Source organism: Pelecanus crispus, chromosome 6 (genome assembly GCF_030463565.1).
Source record: "Pelecanus crispus isolate bPelCri1 chromosome 6, bPelCri1.pri, whole genome shotgun sequence".
NCBI classification, from domain to species: domain Eukaryota; kingdom Metazoa; phylum Chordata; class Aves; order Pelecaniformes; family Pelecanidae; genus Pelecanus; species Pelecanus crispus.
In genome coordinates, this window is record NC_134648.1 from 61,601,776 (window position 1) to 61,619,924 (window position 18,149).

General features: G+C 37.3%; 1 protein-coding gene across 10 annotated transcripts in view; it reads left to right on the plus strand.

The window, feature by feature from the left end:
• WDR20 (WD repeat domain 20) overlaps positions 1 to 17,109 on the plus strand; it is a 49,287-nt gene extending 32,178 nt beyond the window's left edge. For 2 of the 10 annotated variants that reach the window (XM_075713357.1, XM_075713358.1), the window contains one exon: positions 16,247 to 17,109. In XM_075713357.1, coding sequence (XP_075569472.1) covers positions 16,247 to 16,300 — 54 coding nt within the window. In that variant the 3' untranslated portion in view covers positions 16,301 to 17,109. Of the gene's footprint in view, positions 1 to 482; positions 597 to 954; positions 974 to 2,624; positions 2,648 to 3,415; positions 5,142 to 9,648; positions 10,741 to 16,246 lie in introns of those variants that run through there. The other 8 variants (XM_075713352.1, XM_075713354.1, XM_075713355.1 and 5 more) reach the window with 7 other exon arrangements.
• The last annotated feature ends 1,040 nt before the right edge of the window (positions 17,110 to 18,149 follow it).

Genomic DNA, 18,149 nt, shown 5'->3' on the forward strand with positions numbered 1-18,149 from the left:
CGAGTTTCATATCACAGAGCAGTTCCTACTCTTATAGCTGAACTATAGTTGTTTTGAGAAAAACTTCTGTTGAAATACTTACATAAAGTATACATAAAGGTCCAATGCATGTTTACATGCCTTGATGTTGTTTACTGTCTAGTGTCTACAGTGCAAAGCTGCATTGCAGGCTGCGTAGTTCTTGTGGTAGTCCACAAATGATGGAAGCACTGACGCCACTTTCCATTAGACAGTGTTGTCTTTTCTCTGTGCTATAACCAGCATTGCTTCACTGTGGTGGGAGTACATTCTTTGACAGTTTGGTGGAAATTAAATGGAATGATCTATTTTCTACAAAGCTAACACAAGGATTTGCTCAGTGCTACCAACACTGTGCACAGTAGGTTAGAGTTAAGTGGCAAATTCTTGTTTCCTACATTGATCTTACCTGTAGTTACAACCAATTCTAAAACTTTTATATATTTTTAATCTGTCAATTACAGTACTGAAGTTTGCCCTGGACGTGTTTGGAAGTTCTGGCTTATATCTAAAAGCCATTTCAGAGAAACATCAGTGAGCATTGATGTCTGAGCCAGTTCGTTTGCTTCAAGATGAAGGTGCCTCTTGGGTTTGAATATGTTTAGATAGTGTTTGAGAATAAACATGTCTTCATAGGCAGAAGGTGGTCTAAATGAGTGTTTACATCTTTTGAGAGATTTAGTGCTAGTGCTAGAGGTAGTAGAATTCACCACCTGTCCTGTTAGTAATTTGGTGATTCAGGTAGCCCAAAGCTCTGTTTTGACTATCACCTGTGATAAAGCAATCAGGATAGCACTTAATCATATGTGATATATGAAATAACTTAACCTGTTATGACACAGAAGGTTATGTTGAGCTTCAAATGCAATAGTCTTAATGCAGTCTAACTTGTTACTCTTCCTTTTTTTTTTTTTTTTCTTTTGTAAATTGATGTAGAAGACAATAGGGACTTGACAGGCTGAGGTGAGTGATACTATGCGGCTTGTGGCTGCCTACCTAAATCAGTCTGTATCAACAGCTTTCTAGCTTTGTCAGAATTAAATTAGTGATACTTTCTTATTCCCCAAAACAAGCAAGTATACCTCACAGGTTCAGCTGTTTCAGGTGATAGTTGGTTATTCTCAAGCTAGATAGATGTTTCTTTCATCTTACTTTTTTTATTCTTTTTTAATTTAAACTAAAGACTTAAGCTGCATTTTTTTTTCTCAATAAACTTTTCCTGTACCTGTGTTGACAAAGCTCTTTGTCAGACATTAATACATATTCCTTGATTGCCTCAGTTTTTTCACTCCTTTGTGGCCTATGCCTATAATCTTGTCCCTTCAAGATTGTTCAAAGCATGGCTACCAAGATAATCTTACTTGGCTTGTCTTCCTGGCTGGTGACTGAAGTTCCTTCTCTTACTATTCTTTCACCAAACTGAACATAAGCTACTTATCCCAGCTACTCCACTGATTTGCATGATACGGCATTCAGTCTGTTCTGGTAATGCATCTGCCAGTCATATTGCCTTCAAGTCTTGTTTTGTTGTGCTGCAGAAGTGTGTGAGCCCAGTTGAAAGTTTTTAAAACTTCAGAGTTGCAACTTCAGAGTTTTTATCTTCCTGCTGAATTTAAAGCTCTGCTGGTTGAGAAGGGGATGAGTTGTAGTCACTTGCTACATATCAGCTTAAAGTCTCTCTGCATCTTGTCTCTTTGAGCTAATCTGTTCTCATTGCAGATTGCAATCCTCTGTTCTGTTTGTAGCCTCCTTGAGGTAAAGATCAGATTTGCAGGATTTCTGTACAGTATTTAAAATCGTGTAGCTCGACATGACTATAGACTTAAAATGCCATTTCTACTATAAAAGTTGAGCAACTGCTCTTATGAGCAGAGGTTGTATGTCAGGTTGAGCTGCTCTAGTAGAGGAGAGCAAGTAATTTTCGCTTTGTCGCCGTATTAGTGGTAGTTTTGTAATGAGAAAACTGTTGCCTATCACAGACCGGCTGGGCTGATGTTCTCTGTCCATGTTCCCTTGGTGTGTACCAGGTAACTTTCTGTCTATTATTTCTGATATCATCATTACTGAGACATGAATGATACATATCAATGAACACATGACACACTGTTTAAAATATCGCAACAGAAGCTAAGAATGTTATTTTAAAGCTACTGTATTTGAGGAGAAGTTCCCAGATTAAGTTACATCTCTTAGCCATTTGGTACTTGAGAGCTAATTTAGCCAATGAGAAATTGCAGAGGAGAGGCTTCCTGGTCTTACACTGAGGTTGACAGCAGCAAAAGTATATGCTAAAGTATAACCTAAAATGACTAGGTGCTGCTTTCCAGTGATAGTTACAGTCCCAGAATGGATAACAGTCAATGTATTATACGTTAGTTTGGGTTTTTTTGTTTGTGATGAACAGTGTAGCAAGTTTTTTTTGGAGGTTTTTTTTGCTGCTTTGTTCTTTAATGCTTTTGTAACTTGTTTGAGTATTTCCTTAGGCTCACTGTATTTGCATTCTTGCTTTTTGTGTAGCTCAGCTCTTCTTTCAGCCTATAATCAGTCTATGCCAAATACAAATCTTGAATGTGCATGTAAAGAATTACTTGTCTCCAAGTTGCAATTGAGTGATGCTGTGGGCGACTTGGTAAGTTTTAGAAGTCCACCAGAACTACACTAGCAAACTCAAGGAGTGAAACTTTATCTCTCAGTTCTTACAGCATTGAAGACTTTATGATCAGGAATGTTTGTTTAATATGTGTGTGTTCATTCTTTTGCAATGATGGACTCTATTAAAATGCTTTTCTTTAAAGGAAACTTCTTAATCAGGTGGTAACTGAGAGTGTTGACAGGTCCTTGGTCACTGTGCATGTAGCTTTTGCTCCCTGAATCAGTAAAAGCTGGTAAAGGTCCTAAAGCCTCTTTTTTTGTTTCTTTCAGAGGATGGATTTTATTTGTGGTTTCAGATAAAACCAGAGTCTATACTTATGTTGTTGATTTTGTAACTTGTTTGCTATGTAGTACAGATGAGTAACTGCCTTTTTTCCCTTTAGCTCATTCTGTGTTTTCTTGATTGTTTCCTTTTTGTGCTCTTCAACCTATACAGTGAAAAATAAACCTAAGACCACTACCTTTAGATTCATAACAACAGATTGGCTTGACTGAAGTATGTTCTTTGTAGAATGTGACTGGACCATAATAATAACAACCTTTGGTAGCACTTTGTCTAAAAATAATTTCTTCTTTACTGCCTGATAAGTTTTTGCAAATACAGTAACATAGCTCCTTTCTAGAAAGTTGAGTTCACTTTGCTTAAGTATCGTTCCCCATCCCCCCAGACAGCTCAGATTTACAGTTAATCATTAAAACTTTAATTTTCAGATTTTCTGATGTGTATCTTCTTTGTTTTTCACAGAGACTAATAGACAAGTCCAGAGTAACCTGTGTAAAATGGGTACCAGGTTCGGAAAGCCTTTTCCTAGTAGCTCATTCCAGTGGCAATATGTACTTGTATAACGTGGAGCACACTTGTGGTACCACAGCCCCGCACTACCAGCTACTTAAACAAGGAGAAAGTTTTGCAGTTCACACTTGCAAGAGTAAATCCACAAGAAACCCTCTGCTTAAATGGACAGTAGGTGAGGGTGCCCTGAATGAATTTGCCTTTTCCCCAGATGGGAAGTTCTTGGCGTGTGTGAGCCAGGATGGTTTTCTTCGTGTGTTTAACTTTGATTCAGTGGAATTGCATGGTACAATGAAAAGCTACTTTGGAGGACTGCTGTGTGTGTGTTGGAGTCCCGATGGGAAATACATAGTGACAGGTGGAGAGGATGACTTGGTAACAGTTTGGTCTTTCGTGGACTGTCGAGTAATAGCGAGAGGCCACGGACATAAATCGTGGGTTAGTGTTGTTGCGTTTGATCCATATACCACTAGTGTAGAAGAGAGTGACCCAATGGAATTTAGCGGAAGTGATGAGGATTTCCAAGATCTTCATTTTGGCAGAGATCGAGCAAATAGTACACAATCTAGGCTGTCCAAAAGGAACTCTACAGACAGTCGTCCAGTAAGTGTTACGTATAGATTTGGTTCAGTAGGCCAGGACACACAGCTCTGTTTGTGGGATCTTACAGAAGATATCCTCTTCCCCCACCAACCTCTCTCAAGAGCAAGGACACATACAAATGTCATGAATGCCACAAGTCCACCTGCTGGAAGTGGTGGAACTAACCCAGGAAGTAATGGAAACAGTATCACAACACCTGGAAACTCTGTACCCCCTCCTCTTCCACGGTCAAACAGCCTTCCACACTCTGCAGTCTCAAATGCTGGCAGTAAAAGCAGTGTCATGGATGGTGCCATTGCTTCTGGTGTTAGTAAATTTGCAACCTTATCGCTACACGATCGGAAGGAAAGACACCATGAAAAAGATCACAAGAGAAATCATAGCATGGGACATATATCTAGCAAGAGCAGTGACAAACTGAACCTAGTTACTAAAACCAAAACGGACCCAGCTAAAACTTTGGGAACACCTCTCTGTCCCCGAATGGAAGATGTTCCCTTGTTAGAGCCTCTTATCTGTAAAAAGATAGCACATGAAAGACTGACTGTGTTAATTTTTCTTGAAGACTGTATAGTCACTGCTTGTCAGGAGGGATTTATTTGCACATGGGCAAGGCCTGGTAAAGTGGTAAGTTTTAATCCTTAATGCTGCATCAAAGAACTAGAACTCTGAATAGGTAGTTTTCTTGAAATATAAATGAATGTTGAATATAAAATTTCTTTATGCTTAATGTAAAAAAAAAAATCCTCAGAGCCATACTTTTGGATACTGCATGCCATATTTCTGAATGACTTGAAGTGTCTTGGATACAATTATTAAGTATAGTTGCCTTCCAGCAGAAGAAATAAATACTGTGCATCTAAACTATTGATCAGTGTTCTTATACTTAAGCATAATCACAATATGGTGAAAGTTATTTATGTAAAAATTGAAGTAAAACCTGTCAATCACTAAAATAATTATAATCCTTCTAATGTTTTCTACAAAATACAGCACTCCCAATGAGACTAGCTTATGAAAAGCTGCTGCTTTTAAGTCTAATGAGAAATGTGAGCCTCTGAAAAAACCAAAGTCTTTTGTTCCTCCATACTTTTCTGTGGTGGCCTGCCATTAATGTAAAACCACTTATTAAAATGTCAGCCATTTTATGCACAGATTTGTGAGCCCTTCACTGGCTGTTAGTTTATGCTCTTGAAATTGTGAATCAGTATTATCAAGGAACTCTAATTTTTGATTTATGTTAAGTTAGGGAAAATCATGCAAGCTTTCTCTAAGTAGTTTCAGTGTTACGTTACTGTCAGTTTTGTTAGGCAATTTGATCATCGACAAGCTCATGCTTTTTGATAGCATCTGTTCTATCAGTTGAACCTTCATTAAAATATATTACTAGTTTTAACTCTTGTTGTTAATGCACTTGAACACAGGTGAAACTTTATTTTTCTTCTGTCCAATGTATAGCAAGCTAAATTTTGAATGAAGCTAAACGTGGTGATTATTTTATTAAAAAGTACGTTGTGCTACAATAGCTTTGTTTGCCACGAACATTTTAAAGGAATACAGCTATGAAAACATTACCAGAGTTGATCTAGCAAAAAGGACCATTATTTTTGTGAAAAATTCTGAAAGGGGATGTAGGTTATCACCTGAAAAAAAAGAAATAATCTGGTAATACCTGAATATTGCCGCATTGGGCAACCTAAATGAAAATCTGATGTTCATTAGGTTTTAACCATTTGGTTCAGAAGTCTGACTTTTGAAGTAGAGGTACTGTATATATTTATATACCACATCTTCATTGCTATAAACTTTTAAGTAAAACTCAATAATTTTTCTTAAAACTGTTTGTATAATGTAAGTTTCTTTGACATGTTAACAAATTTGTCACAACATGGGTATGTATAGAGAGCTATGTCCGCTCTGCATCTTAATGCATATTTAAAGGTTGAATCTAAAACTACAAACTGTAAACCCTTTTCCGGGGAGAAGGGAGGAGAGTGTTACCTAAAAGTATTTTTTGCCTAAAAACTACAGATGCAGCATTAATTAAAAAAAAAAGTGCAACACCCCCCCCCCCCAAACACTAAACTATTTAAAGTGTTTGTCCTAAGTGAAAATACTAAAGCAGTTATCACTTCTGTGACTCAGTGCAATTCACACATCTTACGAATTAACTTTATACACCTACAGCAGTGCCTCAGATTTCTATTGTGACCCATATTTTCTTTTTGTTCTAAAACTCCTTGGCATACTAGTAAACACTACACTTAAATTTATTTTCAGTGGCTGAGGTGGGTTTTGTTAGACTGGGTGTAACTTAAATATTTTTGTGTATTGACTTTGATTTGGAACATGACATTTCAAATATTTCAGAGGTAAAGTATGCAGTACCAAAAAATCAGGATTTATGTATTGGCCAATATGGAAAACTTTAATTACAGGTAAGTAATTTTCATGCTGAAGTTATCACTTTCAAAATTAATATATTGCACACTGATGTAAATGCCATATTGTTTAGGAAGTATTTACTTAGAAATTTTCAGATTAATTTGTTTTCCTGATTTCACTTGCATTTCTAGTGAGCTCACTCTGCTGGTAAAAACTAAATTTTGGTGGCGTGTTTACAGGGCTTTGATAGGAAAATATTTGTGCCAGAAGGACGTTATAAGCATCCTTTTTGTTTATAGGAAAGCACTTAATTTTATTTAATGAAAATTGTCAAAGTATAAAACACTCATGGTAATGTCTTTCTTACTGGGTTATATACTGTTCATTTCTGTTTTGCCAGCTGTTTTATCCTAGGCTATCCCATTACTCTGGGGTTTAAAGCTGCTATTACTAGTCTTCCGTTTTGAAATATGGGTCCCCAAGTGATCTTAAAACTCAGTCACGTTTTTGTCTGCCAACTCTAGAGTGAAAGCCTCTGAATCTTGCTGCTTCTTCCATCATTGCCTCAAAAGGCCTTCATTAAATTCATGCCACTGCCAGCCTAAAGAAAGAATTGAATGGAAGACTGAAGCAGGCTTGCAGTGTCTAACATAATTTCCATTGAGCCAGTGCTACCTTTCCCTCTCATTTTTAATAGTCATCAAAAGACGCGCTGGATAATTGGACCGCGTATGACAAATTCTCTTCATTTTTCTGGTTGGGCTGGTGCTGCCCTTAGAGGAAAAAGAAATCCAGAAATGTCTCTTCGGCTGTGTTCCTTATGATAGCTGATAGGCTGTACAGTGCTTACAGAGTGTCCTGACTGTTTGTTTATAAACTTTCCAAATTACTACTTCACTGTATACATAGTCATACCTTGAGCTTCCTCACTGGATATACCATTCTTGCATTGCACTTCCAGAACTGTTGTACTAACTCCCAGTCAGAGTGAGGTCAAGTGAATGGCAAAATTCAGTAAGAAACAAGTTGAATGAGGCTTAGGATTCATTCATTTCAATTTTTTACTCTCACATTTTATTAGCCTGTTTCTGAGGAAGAAGGTTCAGGGTGGTGAGAAAAATAGGTTGCCTTAACAAGAGTATGAACTTTCTTCTCAACATGGTGACAGTTAGCTGTCTCCTCTCCCTGCCTGTCTTTCCCAGCCCCTGATGGGAAACCGAAATGGGACTATAGAACTGTTGTATTAATCTGAAAATGCAGAAAAAGAATTGTAAAGGAACCAAGGTAAACTTCATGTGTTATCTGTATAGCTATTTCAAATGGAATTATGGGACCTGCAGAAGCCATTTAAAAACAAACAAACAAACAAACAAACCCCGAACCCACCCAACCCAACAAAACCCCCCAAAACCAAAGTGGTACCTGGATATGCAAACCAAGTTTTCTCTGAACTTAGTGGTCAGAGAAACTATATGATTTCTGTGTTTGAATTAACAGTTCGCCATCTTGTACAGTGACTCCATTTTATCTAAGTAAAAGTTGCTGATGAGTTGTTTCCTTTGTAAGAAAGCTCAAGGTAAGATTGGCCAGAAGTATGAACAGGTGAAATGGCAGTGTATAACCTAGCAAGATAAACATGCTACCATTTTGTAAAACAAATGCACATGAACTTTATTTATTTGACTTATTGTACAGGAAAACGTAGACTTAAATTATAACATCCTTGAATTTTCTAGTTAACTACAATTGTAGTACAGTATCATGTTTTAGTATGACTTCTGTTTTAGTGAAAGTACTTAAACATTCATGTACTATATTTGAGTGAGATGAGCAGCTATACATACTAATTCTTCCTCAATGGAAAGGAGCATTTCATCATTACAATTGAAGTTCAATTGCTGGTATTTAAGTACTATCAAATAGATTTCTTTCAACGTGATACGGTATCTGTATAAACTTCAGGGATGATTATAGTAAAACTGAAATACAGCTATATGACTTCAGGTTACCATGCTGAAATTTGAAGCTTTCTGTAATGTGCATAACAGCAAAGTTGCACATAGCATACCCGCGTTATCAGGGTGAATTTAAACCTAGTACACTGGTGTGATATTTATAGCAAGGTATGTGTGTTTGCGCGTGTGCGTGTGTGAGGAGGTTTGACTAGTGGCTCCGGTAAAGCCAGGAGAGATCATAACCCTGTAAAGGCTTTATGATGAGGATGTCTGGATTAGGAAATAACATGACTTTTACTAAACACTTTTTAGAAAACCCATGTTCTGAATTATCACCTCTTAAAATTTGATTATGTACTTGGAATGACTGTATATGTCTGCCCCTTTAACAACATAAAGCTACTAAATTAATATTTAAAACGCTGGCCTGCTTATGTTACAATAATAAAATTTGTGTCAGTTAATTTGCTGTCAATTTACATGTAAAGATTAAAAAATACTTTTTCTGCATTTTATGAATTCTGTATACTGGAGTTTGTTAAAGATTGACATGTTAGGTGATACTGTACAAAATTGTATTGACTACCTTTAGTGAAAATCAAAAGTAAAATTCATATGTATTTCCTTTTTACACTTCCATCTAATTTCTTGACAACTTGAATAAATTTCATAGAGCCTTTCTAACATGAACTATTGTTAATTTAACTGTTGCAATAATTAAGCTTTAAGAAGTATTGTTGGTATATTTATAATTTTAAGAAGATCATGTTTGTTTCATACTGCTTATTTTTAGCTGTTCTGTTGTCACTGTTACAGCTGAAGAACTTTACTAAATACTTGACATTACAAAATAACTTGCTGGGGTTGTCCTCTGTATACTGATGTTAAATAAAAATGTGTGATTGAACTGTAAATGTAGATAACTTTCAATAGTCCTTTCCACATTTGAGTTTTAATTTATCTTGCAGTCCTTAGGTGGTCTTATGCTATCATACTGTGCTAACAAATGGCCACAATGAAAGCTATTAACTTGCCATATTTTAAAGTAAGAAGTTGATCGCATCCTGTAACCTGCTCTGAGTATATGTTTCACTTCATCTCAAGACGATGCATACATTTTGATGTTTAAATCTTGCTGATAAGGTCATGTCTCATGATTTTTTTTTTAGGACTAGAGTAATATGAAATAGAATACTTACCAAACCACTTAACAAACTTGTTTAAACTCAGATTCAGTAAAATCACGGACACGGATATATTTAGATTCTCTCTGCCTACTTGTCAAATAGGAGCTGGGGCAGAGCGTTGTTCCTTCTAGGACTCTACAGGAGCTCTTTCCTCTATGGACTCTGGCACAGGGTATGTTCTTTGTTACAGCTTTAGATCTTGACGTTTGCCTAATGAATGCTGAATTTACAGCCCTGAGGATATGGCTCACTCAGGTGATTCAAGCGTTTTCTCTCTAGAGAAACTGTGGCTAGTCTAGAACTAAACTCGTCTGAACTAGAACTAAACTAGTCTAAAACTTTGGCTGCAGAATTTCTTGGAACCAATTTAGGCAAAGACTTTTAAGATGTTGCCCTTCCATCTGAGCACTAGGGATTGCATCACCCTTTGCAGCAGTGGTTCTGTGTTAACCAGTGAAGGAGACAAACAAATGATTTTTACTAAAGTGTTTCCAAGGCACTTTTGAGAAATTTCAGTGAAAAAGTTAGTCACTTTGGGCCCAGTCTAATTGTGGAAGGACTCTGTCTCTTGGGCAAAAATACTCTGTAGACTAAAGCTGAGGAAATCATCTTACGTGAACTTGAGAACTTTCTGGTACTTTGGAAGATCCTGATTGACCACTGTTGTGGTCTATATACATAACACATATGTATATTTAAGAATGGGTGCCAACGGAGGAACAAAATGAAATCAGTCCTCACAGCTTCTGGGAACATCCAGTTACATCAAATGATGCAAGAACTGTTTGGTCAAACCAGTTTCTCAACAGTCAGTGTGAACATGAAACAAATCTAACTTCCATGAGTTCTGTGGTCATGGAAGATACTTTGGCAAAAGATGTCTTGGAACATGAAAGTGTCGTCTTGCTTGTCTTTATTTAATAATGTTGCGCAAACTTCTCAAGGAAATAACTTGTATGATCGCATTATTTTCTGGTTTTTGAAGTTGGATTTTAGGTAGGTGCTGATCAACCTTACCAAAATAATTTCACTCATTTCTTCTCCTGCTATTTTAACTCCACACATATTTTACAGCTAACCCAAATGGGGTTGCCTGAAGTCATACGCTTTTCCCTGAGGTTTTCCCTTGTTTATCTCAATTTCATTATTTTCTATTTTAAACCTTACAGACTTTTGTAGTTTGAGGAAGCGAAAGAAACAACTGTTCTTTAAGGGCAAGTGAGCCCTTACTACCTAAATGAAGCTTAAGGTCCTATTGCTCGAGCTAAATCAGGTTTCTGCTGGCAAAAGACTTTTGTGCTTTTCCCAGCGCATAAGTAGTTGCATCTTAAATAATTTTTTTTCTCTTGGACATGCATATCTTCCATTTGCCAGTCATATACTAGTCTTGAAGTAATCTTGCCTAATACCACTAGACAGATTTTTAGTTAGTCTTAGTCTGCTGGTTTTCTAGCAGCCTTGACTTCTCTTTTTGTTGACAATGAGTAAAATGGTGATACACCTCTGTTAGGAGAAAAACTTTATGTACACAGAGGAGAAGTTGCAAGTGAAACGTCCTTGATGCTACTACATGCTTTTACAAGATCTGGTGTCAAATGGTTTAAGCGTTTATACTTTTCTGTAATGCTACTAGAACAAAGGAAAAACACAAAAGCAAACTGAAGACAAATAATATATTTAAAGCTCTGTTTAGTGAACATACAGACTGTGTAAAGATAGGTATCAGCTTTGCTGTATCCCCCTAAATCCCATACAAAATATTCCTCTGTAGTATGTTATGTGAATGTTCAGAGTGTGCTTCCTTGAGCATTCTCAGTTAATTAATTTTATGACTCCATTAGAGATTAATATCTGGTTTAGTAAGTATATGCAGTTCAGAGATTTATGCTAATAAATGCTGATTCATTTGGATAAGAAACTGTTGGAGATTTTGTTCATGCAAATCTTAAAACCAGTTCAGCTGATTTGACTACAGAATTTTAAACAAATGTGAAAAATCTCATTCCGCTTTGGCATATTATTATTGCTCAAATACTGTTTTGGACCATGGGCTCTTTTGTCAAGCAAAGGTCTCGGTCCAGATTACTTTTTCAAATTACTCCAGGAATATCACAGTTCTGGACAAGAATAAGCTACCCATGGAATATTCTTCAAATAATAAATTCCGATTATTTCATATACTGGCAGTAGCAGAAAGGGTTTAACAAATCAATAGCATTTTCGAATGGGCATTCATTACTTCAGCCATTTTTTTAATTGGTTCAGTTGCATTAATGAAGTGTACTATGAGACCAATTAAACTATATATGCCCAAAAGGGTTTTGGTTTTGGTTTTTTTTACATTGGTTGGTTGTTACATTGGACCCTTTGCTTTGTTTTTTCTACCTTTCAATTTCAAAACAGAAAGTAGGAAAGACCTGCAGCGTTCTGACACCAGCCACTTACTGAGAGTCAGCTGAGCTGTGACCGAAGGAGCGCGCTCCTGTCCGGGGCGAAGGCTGAGCACAGAGGTTAACTTCCCATGTCCTGCTTATGCATCCAAACTTGCAGTTTATTATCTAGATTAGTGAAACTACGTACAATTGCATCTTTGGCTTCAATTAATCCTGTTCTAATTTACACTGAGTCGCCATCCCTGGAGTTATTTAAAAGACGTGTAGGTGTGGTGCTTAGGGACATGGTTTAGTGGTGGACTTGGCAGTGCTAGATTAATGGTTGGACTCGATGATCTTAAAGGTCTTTTCCAACCTGAGTAATTCTGTTATTCTACATGAAGAAAATATTAACTCAGTAGTTACTGATGGCTTTTTTCCTACTTAGTAGTATCTTCCTGTTTTGGGTTTGGTTTTTTTTTTTATACAGCAATTACATGGTGATCTTTCATAAAATTAGTATCTGTTGTGAAACCTTGTGTTTCATATCTTTGGAAAAAACCCGAACTTTTGGCTGGAGCATATGTGGACTTTTTTTACAAAATACCCTCCCCCCCGCAATCTCATGAATTATGAGGAGGGTTAGTCTAAACAGTGCTGCAGGCCTTTCTGAACAGACCACAGCTATGAGTGCCATGAACCGTGGGTGGAAATGACCTGACTGATCGTATTTGTTACGGCTTTCCGTTCCTACCCATGCAAGCCTATTTTTACCAAATATGCAAAGTCCTCTGTGTTTTGGGGAGTCAGAGAATGCCTAGACAAACATGGAGTAGCCCTAGCGACTAGTGCTGAAACAGTTTGTGCTCAGTACTCTCACATTGCTAATTGACATTAAGAAAAATGACACTGTCCTCTGCAGAAGCAGCCCATTTCGGCCGTACAGTATTCTGTTGAGCTGGCAGATGATGTAGCACCTATTTGGAGGACCCTCTCTGAGCTTGTGATGAAGGTTGTTTTATCAAATTCCTGACTTGGGTCTCAGAACTGTTCCATTTCCCACCCCCTGCTAGACCCACATGCTGACAAAATAATACTACTAATAAAAGACTACATTTATTTTCAAAACTTTTTGAACGGTCTCTTAATTTGTTTCTGCTGCTTGCTCAGTATGATGTTTGGTCTTAAATTTTAAGCTGACGCACTGTACCGCACGGCAGATCTGCACTTGTCATGTCTCAATTCTTCTGTGTTTTCTGTCGCAGCTGTTAAACTCTGCAGCTTTGCTGTTGCCCTAATAAGTGGCTGCAGCTTTGTTCCATCTTTTACCACCTGGTTGACTAGACTGGGTGGTTTAATCACAAAAAGCACTGTGGTCTAATTTCTTTATTCTTTCTTTACAGGCAGGAGATTTCTATTTTTTTTTTTTTTTTTATAACCTTATCCATCGTATTATTCTCAGAGAATGCGATGACGAATATTTTAGTCTTCCAGCATTTGTATTACAGATCAGACTGTTACAGGGTAACTTTTGTATCAAAACTGTAACTACTTTTGAGCCCTCACTTGCTTTTCTAATGTGGCTTTCTAAAGTTGCCTATGCTACACCCAGTGTAACTTCTTAAATGGCCTTGCTTGAAAGGCTCTGATATAATGGCGAAATTCTGTATAATCTTTTTTGTTACTTGGGATCCACTGAGAACACTCACCACTAAAGTAAAACTTCCATGCCTAAAAACCAAATTCTTACTCTTCTTTTCTTGTATGAACATCTACGGTCTAAGATGTCTTCTGAAATTAAGTACCTGGAAGAACTCACAAAATTTCTGATCTCTGTCACAGAAGTGAAGTTCTGGAAATGCCGCCGTAGCCTGGTCAAGTTTTAAGGCAGTACTGCGAAGTTCTTGAAATGTCTGTCTGCAGTAGCACAAGGATATCGATCTTGAGATTCTTTCCACTTTGGCGTTCCTCTGGCTTTCCTACTCAGAGTTGCAGAATTAATTCAGAGCAAGGATTGAAATAATGAGGAGTTCCTAGTATTCACTTACTCAGAGCCACCTGCACTGCACTTCTGCTCTTTAAAGCAGGGACTACTCATGGCCTGGGAGATGAAACCAGGACTGAGTGACTCCTTGTTCCTCGTCTTGGAACTCGAATTCCAGAGTGTCTGGTAGTTCACAGGGAACAAGGCACTGCACTGAATTTCAGTGTGTACCTGTTTCTAGAGGAGTTGTAGGAAAACTAATGACTCTTGATTTTGTTACCCAGTTGCATTACAGTGTAAATCTGATACTAGAATAGAGCTTGTTTCTCTTCCTCTGTATAGCATCATTATGAGCCTGTTGAAAAAGACTTTCTATTATGCCATCCCTAGTACTTTCTATGTGCTTATAAAGCACTTATTTGCATATGAACAGTTTGGATCACTGATTTATTAAAGACTGAAAAATAATACCTTTGGACGTCTTTTTACCGCCGTACTTGCAAGTTGCTTAGTGGATGTAATCTTCTGGCAAGAAAGGCCTTCAGTTGCTGCTGGATTTAATAGACATCTGAAGAATGTTTCAGTAATGAACTATAGAGTTGTGATTCATCTTTGTCACTTTCAAACAAAACTTTCTTGTTAAAAATTTTCAGAAGTGCTTCAGTTGTTTGCTCTAAAATTCTGCCTTTTTTCACTATCTATTCCTTAATTAATAACTAGGAAACCTTTTGTTCTCTTCCTGTGAAATACGCAGTATCTTTGCACATCCTGAATGTCCATCAAGTTTAAAGACCAGCCCACTTCAGTCTACCTCAACGGTGTTTAACTCCGATTACCAGTATGTAAACAAGTAAAAAGGAAGTGTTCTAGTTCCTGCAGGTGTGATCTATGGTGGGCACCAAATGAAGCACCACATAATTTATTATATATAAATGTAATATGTGTGCACGCACATATACACACACACGCGTGCACACGCAGTCTGCCATAAATCCTACCAATGTATCGAGATTGGTGATGTGTCTGAACTGGTAGATCAGACGTTTTTAAAAAGGAAGGGCTATGGTTTAGTAGAAACTTGATGATCTGAATGCAGCCAGTCCAGCCCTCCTTCCACCTCTTCTGCCTACGGTCAGGGTTTTTTCCATCAGTCATCACCTTTCAGTTCTTGGATCCAAGCAAGAAAGAGCTCCTGTAGATTCTGGAGATGTGACCTGATTCTGCATTGGGTGCTAATTGCTGCCTGAGCTTGTCTAGTTTGATGGATCTGAGTCACAGGATCTTTATTTTGAGGTAAGAACCTAAGCTGGTAGCTGTTCCAAGGAATTGCTTTTTAGCAATTTTTGCGTTTATCGTGCCTACGTAGTAAGGAGTTGCACAGCCATACTCCTTGGTGTGCTTCCAGCTTAGCTGCCGTTGTGCTCCTCAGCCTGCTGGCACTTGTTATAACTAAATAACGACCTTGCAAAAAGACTAAGTTGTATTTTGATATTAAGCCTTTCCTAAGTAAGTTTGATATACAGTTACTTTTATGTGGATGATTAAAAAGGGGCTACTCCACATAAATCTGAAGTGGAATCTATCCGTTGAGATCTATCTGTGAGGTGTAGTTGCCTTAATCCGGAACAGTAGCCTCTGTCTAGCAAGGGGTGCCGCGCAGTCGCGGGATTATGGCCGAAGTGAAGTAAGTCTCATTTTATTTGAATAGCGATATAGTTAAACGAGCTGGTAAAAAACGTTTTCTTGAATGCAAGCTTAAATTGTAATGGGAAATCTTTACTGAAATCTTGCTCAGTGTATCATTCTCTTTTAAAATTACCAAAATAAATATTTGGTTAGATAATCTATTTTTCTATTCAAAGCTTGTAATATTCAATAGCATATAAGAGATGGAGCGTTCCCCTGTATCAGGTTAGGTGTCAAACTTGTTAATATTGGAATAGGTTTGTTTGTTGCTACCCTAATAAAATGCTGATCACTTTCTTGGTGTATGATTTTTAAAGTTTCACACAGTTCACAATGGTTCAAAATGCAAGGTAGATTAAACCAAATGCTGGGATCAGATTCATCATGTGTCATAAACGCACACACTTTCTTACTTGCTGAAAGCTCTTCTGTGCGCTGCTTGACTGATACAATAGCGGCTTAGATTCTTTTGTAGGAAAGAAGGTGCTGATGTCTAAAGTAAGCAAGTGGTGGTAAAAATAAATTGTACTCATTTTAGCTTCAGGCTAAGAACTTTATAAAATTAATGTCAGGTTCTCTTGCTGGATTAATGTAAACTGCTTTGTTTGCAGGGTTTATTGTCATCCCAAAACCAGGCCAATTCTCCAAGTGGAACTGTAGTATAGCCATCACACTACTGCTAGCAAATCTCTGAACACAGGACAAGAAGTAATGACAGTGGAACCAGGAGCTGTTCTTCAGGCAAAGAGCATCACAAATTAAAATGTGGCAGAGTGTAAACATGGAATTATGTGAATCACATAGTAATTTGCAAAGGAATAATGTAATGAGTTCTTATTACAGCTAATACTGCTAGGCTGCTCGCCCAAGGAAGAGTTTTCATTTAAAAAAAAAAAAGAAAAGCTTCCTTTGGTGCTGCAGGAAAAAATAGCAACATTTTTGGTTTTCTTTATACTTTTCAAGTCCAGTGTAATTTAATCTCTCTATATAAATATATAAATAAAATATATATATAGTGTAAAATAAAGTATGTTTCTTAAATTCAAGTAAGTTCAATGGTTAAACTAGTACTTCACCATTGTTTATTTTGCACTGATTTTTTTAACCAGAGATGGCTAGAAGACAGCCTGGAATGTACTCATGGGAAATGAAAGGCGTTACTTTCTGGCTTCAAAATGTTATTCAGGAAGATGGATGCTGCAATTGTAGATTTTTAAAACAAAATTGTTTTGCACTTAAATAGTTTAATGCTAATAGAGAATTACTTTAAAGTTGGTGTCCAGGCACCAGAAAAAACTATGTTGTGGAGAAAAGATCCTTTGTATCTATTAAACATTTATTTTAATATTGTTGTTTCCAACTGCAATCGGCTCTGTATTATATGTATAAATAATGTAATTCAGTGATGGGGGAGGGGAGTAATGGATCATTACAGTAGAAATTCTCAATCATTTAAGAAAGTGATATTTCTAATTCAGAAAATACATATTAAACTATATTGAATATGCATTTTTGTTTACTTTCTGTTCAAATTCGATCCCTTTTGATGTAATCAATCCTTTGTTGAATTAAATGTTTGGTACAGAAATATCATCTAAACTTTGTAGAACAAATTCCTTTAAAAAATATCTCATCTAGAGCATTGCTTCATATTTAATATAGTTGAATTTCAATTAGGAACATGAAATAACATTGTTCCATTCTCGTTCTTTATCTCTAAAGACATCATACAGCAGAAATCTTGCAGACAGACAACTTTGCGGGGTAAGGATTTTGTAATCACGTAGTCCCAGGCATTGGTCTTGGGAGCTGTGAAGTGAAAGATCCAGCAGTAGCAGTACACACTTTCTGACTTGGCAATCTAAAATTAGGTCAATATATTGGAGTAGATGCATTTCTGAGACAACTTTTTTGTCTTAAATCAGGCATCTCATTTATAATTCAACACTCGTAAACTGCTAAGTGTTATGGAGGTAGACATATCCATGTACTTGTATAGTTTAATGCTGCTTGTCTCAACACACGTTATTTTTAATCAGTCAGCAACAGAACATTTAAATTGTTTTCAGTAGTTCTTGCAAAGATTAAGCCCCGCCAAGAGATGTTGCCCCACGTCAAGCCCCAGCATGACAGAGGACAGAAGCATCCGCCACATCTTCCCCTTTGTCCGATGTAGCGATATTCACAGTTGGGCTTTTGCCGAATCTTGCAGCCGGGCATCAGGCAGGCAGAGTGGAACGGAGGCCACGAGCCTGGGAATGTGGAGCTGGCCCGAGCGCGCGCGCACTGTACCTGGGGGCACGCGTTAATGCCCTTCCTGCTCTCCCAACAATACAGCTGGGTAGAATTTTTTAAATTGCAAGTAAACGTTGGACATTTTCAGGCCTGATAAGTTAATTTTTTTCAGGAAATGAATGAAGATTCGGGGAGAAACAACTGCAGTAGCTACTGGTAACTAGGTCTTAAATTCTTGTCATACAGCTAGCATGTAGAAAACTGCCAGATACATTTATA